Below are 5,711 nucleotides of genomic sequence, written 5' to 3'. Positions count from 1 at the left end.
CTCCGGATATGGCCCAAGCTCCGTCAGGAACCTCTCAGGGTCCATCAGTCGCCTGGGACGGAACCATCTAGGCGGTTCCGTCTCCCTGCGGCGAGGGGGGGCGGTCCGGAAGTCCATCCTTAGGAGAGAATGATCTGACCATGACAAGGGCTCAATAACTATCTCCCCTAATGCCAGATCATTTTGCCACTGGCCCGAGCAGTAGTCCTGCCTCTTATTTTATAATATTATCACCAAGAAAGCCACAGATTAGCACAACAAATGCACAGTAGAAAGAAAATTCCAGCATCAGCAAGCATGATTCAGCCATGGATTACCAATGCTGAATTACTCTGCACTCTGGAAGAAATAAACTGTATTCTCTCTGTGGATCCAGGATTTAGTTAGCAATAATAATCAGATTTTTTGAAAACTGCACGGTCATACAAATAGGGGCAGCTTATGAATCAAATGAGTAATATGACATCCATTTAGGAAGTGCCAAGGAAAACAGATCAGTAAATATATATTTCATCACCTATTCATTGAAATACAGTAATACCAAAACTGCAACTCTTACTAGAGCAAAATAAATCAACCATTCAAGAGATTCACTTTTAAAAACTAAATCAGCCAATATTTGTCATACTTTTGGCACTCTTTAGACCAATCAGAAGCAGCCAGCAGCCCAAACTCAAGCTAATGTTTCTGTGTACTGTTAGAATAGATAGGTTGCTTGAGTGTTATTTATTATGTGAACAAGATTTAACTCTTTGAAGTCTCAAAAGTCAGGAAGGTAACTTACCTTTCAGTGGAGGAAGCCACATCTTTTTGTACCAGCACAGCTTCTCTGAAGAAAACAGAAGAGTGCAAAACTGTCCCTGTCATGATGGTGACATTCCCAGCACCTGTACCCTTCGCCTCTTCCTCCATGGCCCGTGGTTTAGGGATGTCTATTGAAGCAGTAAATTTTTCATGCTGGATTGCAGGAAGCAACAGGTAGAGGACAAAAGTGACAAGGATTCCTAGGACCAGCAGCGCCAGCCTGTTGCGGATCAAAGTCATAGTCATCTTTTCTGAAAGGATTTGAAAGAAAAAGAAAGATCCACTAGGATCAGACAGCTTGCTATGGTAAGGCAAGGAGCCAACAAATAGCACGCACCACAAAACTGCAGGATCGCTGCTGTAGTGCGTAAGAATGTTGGAAAGCAAGTGAATTGTGTACAAGACATGTTTTCTTTCCTCCTCAACCATCATGTCTTTTTTGAGGAGGGAGGGAAATAATTATGGCTTTATTTGATACAAGAAATCAAGTTTATTGTTGAGAGATTAGGATAATCAGACATCACGTTCATCTTGCTTAGTGTTAACCATATTAACTTATATCCTAGCACCAGGGCTCAAATCTTCCAAGCTCCATTGTACCCACTGAAGTTGGAGATGGTGGGTAGCACTGCACAGTGTGATTTAGGGTTAAGAACTGAAACTATTTGTACAGCTCAATAACAGTATCATACTGAATTGCTATTTAAGATTCAAATTTCTTTTTTAAGCAATACCAATATAACCAGCTTTGGAAAAATATAGGCAATCACCATGGTTGCTGTGATGAAGAAGTTAAGAATGTTGGAATATGATTGGAGAAACCCAGATTAAAATCCACACTCAATCATTAAGATTACTGGCTGATTCTGATCAGCAACCAAGGGCTACTACAAGGATCAAACTGCGTGCAGAACATTATAGAATTAAGTATATCATTTTAAAGATGTAGAAAGTAGAGGGTATACTACAAACGATAAATTAGATCCAGTTTGGTATAGTGGTAAAGGTCAGGGAAGCGTAATTTCTAGTCCCATCTTAGACAGGAAAACCAGGTGGGTGACTTTGGGCTAGTCACTTTCTCTCAGCCCAACCCACCTCACAGGGTTGTTGTGGGGAAAATAGGCAAAGGAAAGAGTATTGATATGTTTGCTGCCTTGAGTTGCATATGAAAAAGTCAGGATAAAAATAGTTTTTAAAAGCTCTCCTGTGTCATTTCATCTCTCCCACCTGCCTGTTCTTTTTCCAGGTAATCAATGGCAATAGACAAAAGCAGCTGCCAATATTAAATCCCACCTTTCTCCTTAGCAAGTAAGTATAAGTTATAAATCTTTTGGAAGGTAGGATAGTCCCATCCGCCTTGCACAAATGAACTCTAAAGCCCGGAACTTGTATTAGCAGGATCCAATTCATAATCAGAAGGTAGTTGTAGAAACTGTCTTCTTCCCTATAATGGTTGATGTTTTTATCAACTGGCTGATTAAAAATAAATGCATTCTACTATTTATTCCCAATACTTTCTTTCTGCATAGCCATGCCAGTGAAAACAATTTTAGTACAAGTATATGAAATAGATCTTAAATATAAGACAGCAGCTATACCTCTTCCCTTGTCTCATTTACAGTTTAAGACCTACCCATACCCACAGGAAGGAAGATTCCCACTTTCTATACTTTTCCTTTTTCTAAACTACTTAACTGTTAGACCCCACTGTGAAGCTCAAAAAGATCTGTCTTTCCTATTGTTTTACAATTGTTTCCTATTGTAAAACAAAATCCTGCTAAAGTTACTCAGTACAGAATTAAAATGCATTCTATGTCTCCCATATTGGTGCTATACATCAGATCAGGTTTTGCCAAACCTTTGCCCATCCTTTACTTCTAAACCTTCAGGTTTTGCTGCTCCTCTGCGTTTTTCTTTCAATCTTTGTTAATGATACATCCCACTTGTCAAATTAGGCCTTTATCCAGGTTATGTGGTAAAACAAACACAAAAGATAATTAGATTCCGTGCATAAATAGTGGAGTCTGTGGTATTTTCCCATCACAAAACATAGTAAGCCTTTTTACTAACAGAGCAAATTTCACTTTAAAAAGTGGTAGGAAAGCTGTAGAATACCCCACCCAGCATATATTATAGATATCCAAAGTGCTTACAAAGGAACCGCTATTTCTGTGCCTTTGGGGAAAATAATTCAGTTTCCAATATGTGAGACTGCCTTAGGTAAACATTTAAATACCCCATTTTTTAGCTGACATCACAATAATTGGGGTTTTCTATTCAAATGTTTCAGAAGTCATCATATTGATGCACAGCAGTGGATTTAAAATAGCATAGGTGCTTCTCCCACCCTTTTAGAATCAGCCAGGAAAGATGTAAACAGCAATCAGACTAATTATTAATATAACCAGTCATGACTACAATTGGGAAGGAATTATTTTCCGGACCTCCTAAACATACTGATCTAAATCTACACAAAAGTTGAATATGCAGCTTTGTGACTTTGTCACTTGTCCAAGATGAATTTGCCAAATCCCACAAGTGAGATTGCCATTACAAAGATGGATACTACTCTCTCTGAAAGCAACTCCTGCTGAGCCCTATAATAACAAATGGGTACCAAATGGTGAAAAATACACTGCAGGAATGGCCATATATCTTTGAAGAAATTATCAGTCATAAGGAAAATGTATTTTTTTTAAATCATAGCAAACTAATTGTAAATATTTAATAAAATCTATCTTAGGCAAAGCCCATCTGCTGAGTATGCATGTGAAGAAGAAACATCAGTCCATTATTTTCAAGCACCATAGGATATATACTTCTAAAGCAGGGGTGTCAAACTGCCGGCCCGTGAGCTGGTTTCATCATACCGAAGCCGCGCCCACCCCATTGCCGGCAATGCAAAGAGTCGTGATATGTCGCGACACGTCACGTGACGTGTTGAGTTTGACACCCATGTTCTAAAGAGTTCAGTGTGCTTGAAAACACAGTAATGCAAACAAATCTCTTGCTAGCATAATGCTATTTCAAAGTCCTTTGTAAATATGGTAGCAGTTGGGTATCAATGAAAAAAAAACCCTCTCTTGTAAATGATGTAATTTTCTAGCTGATTGCAAGAGTTGGAAGCACCCTTTTCACCTCTGTATCAATAGCAGAATCTTGCAAATGAGTATAAAAATACCCTCTCAACCTTTTAATCGCTGAGGAAGCAAACTCGAAAGGAACCAAGATACTTCTATTTCATTCAGCAAAGACCCTGAGACATATATTGGTATTTGCCTATTCAGGCATATGCAATGTGTGCTGAGGAAGATGAAGGCCTTCCAAGATTATAACCCTTCCCCAGTGTCTCAGGATGTCACTGTCGGAATGATTTGCATGCATTCCACTGAATCTGCTACTATTCATTATCCTTACTTCAAAATAACAGTCAAAGATTTCTAAAGTCATCCTGTCAATACTATACCCAAAAGGAGCAAAGCTTTCTCCTCAAAGTCTGTACTCATTTTTTTCTCCATTTACCAACTACCTTTTCGGATTTCATCCAGCAGGTGAACTGCAGATTGAATGTCTTTAAAGATGTACGTTTTCTCCTGGTAGAGAACCTTTAACTTTGCAGGGTACAATATGTAGGCTTGAACTCCTTCCTTCAGGAACTGTTGCTTGAGAGCCACAAAATGTTTCCGTCGGGCATATGTCAGTGGGCTGAGATCAGGAAAGAAGGATACCTTGTGTCCATGGAAATTTGTTGTCCAGGATGTCTTCAGTATTCTTTCCCGATGCCGCAAATCAGTAAGAGTGATTAGTACAGTACTACCCTTACCCACCTGGGCATTGTTTGCTGGGAGACGGTAAGCACTTTCTATACAGATGGGAACCTGTTTGCCATTTAAATCTAAGGCGGCCGGCAACAGATTTTCTATGAAGGGGATAAGGTTCACATTTCCAATGGCTGCTGGGACACCGGTGACCCTCAAGTTCCGAGCTCGCAATTTGTTTTCTAGTGTCTCCAGCTTGTAGTCAGCCACCAACTTTCCTACTGCCAGCTCCTTCATTAAAGTAGCATGTTTGACAACGCAGCCTTGCGTAGACACCACCTTTCCTTCCAGAGCTCCCACACGGCGATCTGTCTCTTCCAGGCGTTTCTCAAGTTTTGCTAAACCAGCAGTGAGAGATGCCAGGGCTTGACGTAAGGCATCGCGTTCCGATATTATTTGCTCCAACAGCTCCTGAATTGAATTTGCCACATCAGAAGAGATGTGCACATCGTGAATTCTTCTAAGATCCATCCTAAACCTTGTTCTACTTCCTTTTGGATTCTTTGTGCTATTAGCCAATTCCCGCTCAGAACAGATGAAACACTGTATGTGGAAAATAGTAGAAGCGGCACCATTCCTGCTGAGACGAGGTGAAGCTTTCCACTGCCTTTGCTCGGTTTAAAGTACAGGAGGACACACCCTTGTTTACCAGGTGATATATTTTTTTTAACCTCAGACTGCACACACCTACTCATACAAACCTTGTTTCTATTCAAGCAGTTTCACTGGCATGTAATGATGAGAGGAAGGTGGGGTGGGAAAACGTAAACCAGCGGTTCTCAACCTGTGGGTCGCGACCCCTTTTGGGGTCGAACGACCATTTCACAGGGGTCGCCAAAGTCCTCGAGTTTTTCCTCATAGAATCCTTATGAAACGCAGTCCGGCATATATTTTTTTTTGTTTTTTTCCCCTTTTTCATGAGCTGTGCTACTCCCTCTTATTCTATTGGCTTTTGAAAGCCAATAGAATAGACTCTATTCAAGAGAGTCTATTCTATTGGCGTTCGAAAGCCAATAGATTCTGCCTACACTCCCTGAGGTTGGGTGGTGCATCTTGGGCTCCCAAATCATGATGAATACTCGGTTATGT

At 40.4% G+C, this 5,711-nt stretch overlaps 1 protein-coding gene across 2 annotated transcripts in view; it reads right to left on the bottom strand.

Annotated features, from left to right (window-relative positions):
• ABHD14A (abhydrolase domain containing 14A) overlaps positions 1-4,347 on the bottom strand; it is a 14,705-nt gene extending 10,358 nt beyond the window's left edge. Inside the window, exons 1-2 of one of the 2 annotated variants that reach the window (XM_015820070.1) lie at positions 4,334-4,347; positions 785-1,055 (exon numbers count right to left, since the gene is read on the bottom strand). In XM_015820070.1, coding sequence (XP_015675556.1) covers positions 785-1,050 — 266 coding nt within the window. In that variant the 5' untranslated portion in view covers positions 1,051-1,055; positions 4,334-4,347. Of the gene's footprint in view, positions 1-784; positions 1,056-2,662; positions 2,694-4,333 lie in introns of those variants that run through there. The other variant, XM_015820062.1, reaches the window with a different exon arrangement.
• Positions 4,348-5,711: the final 1,364 nt, after the last annotated feature.

Source organism: Protobothrops mucrosquamatus, unplaced genomic scaffold (genome assembly GCF_001527695.2).
Source record: "Protobothrops mucrosquamatus isolate PMUCROS unplaced genomic scaffold, P.Mucros_1.0 scaffold_152, whole genome shotgun sequence".
Classification (NCBI taxonomy): domain Eukaryota; kingdom Metazoa; phylum Chordata; class Lepidosauria; order Squamata; family Viperidae; genus Protobothrops; species Protobothrops mucrosquamatus.
This window is presented reverse-complemented; position numbering and strand designations above follow the sequence as displayed.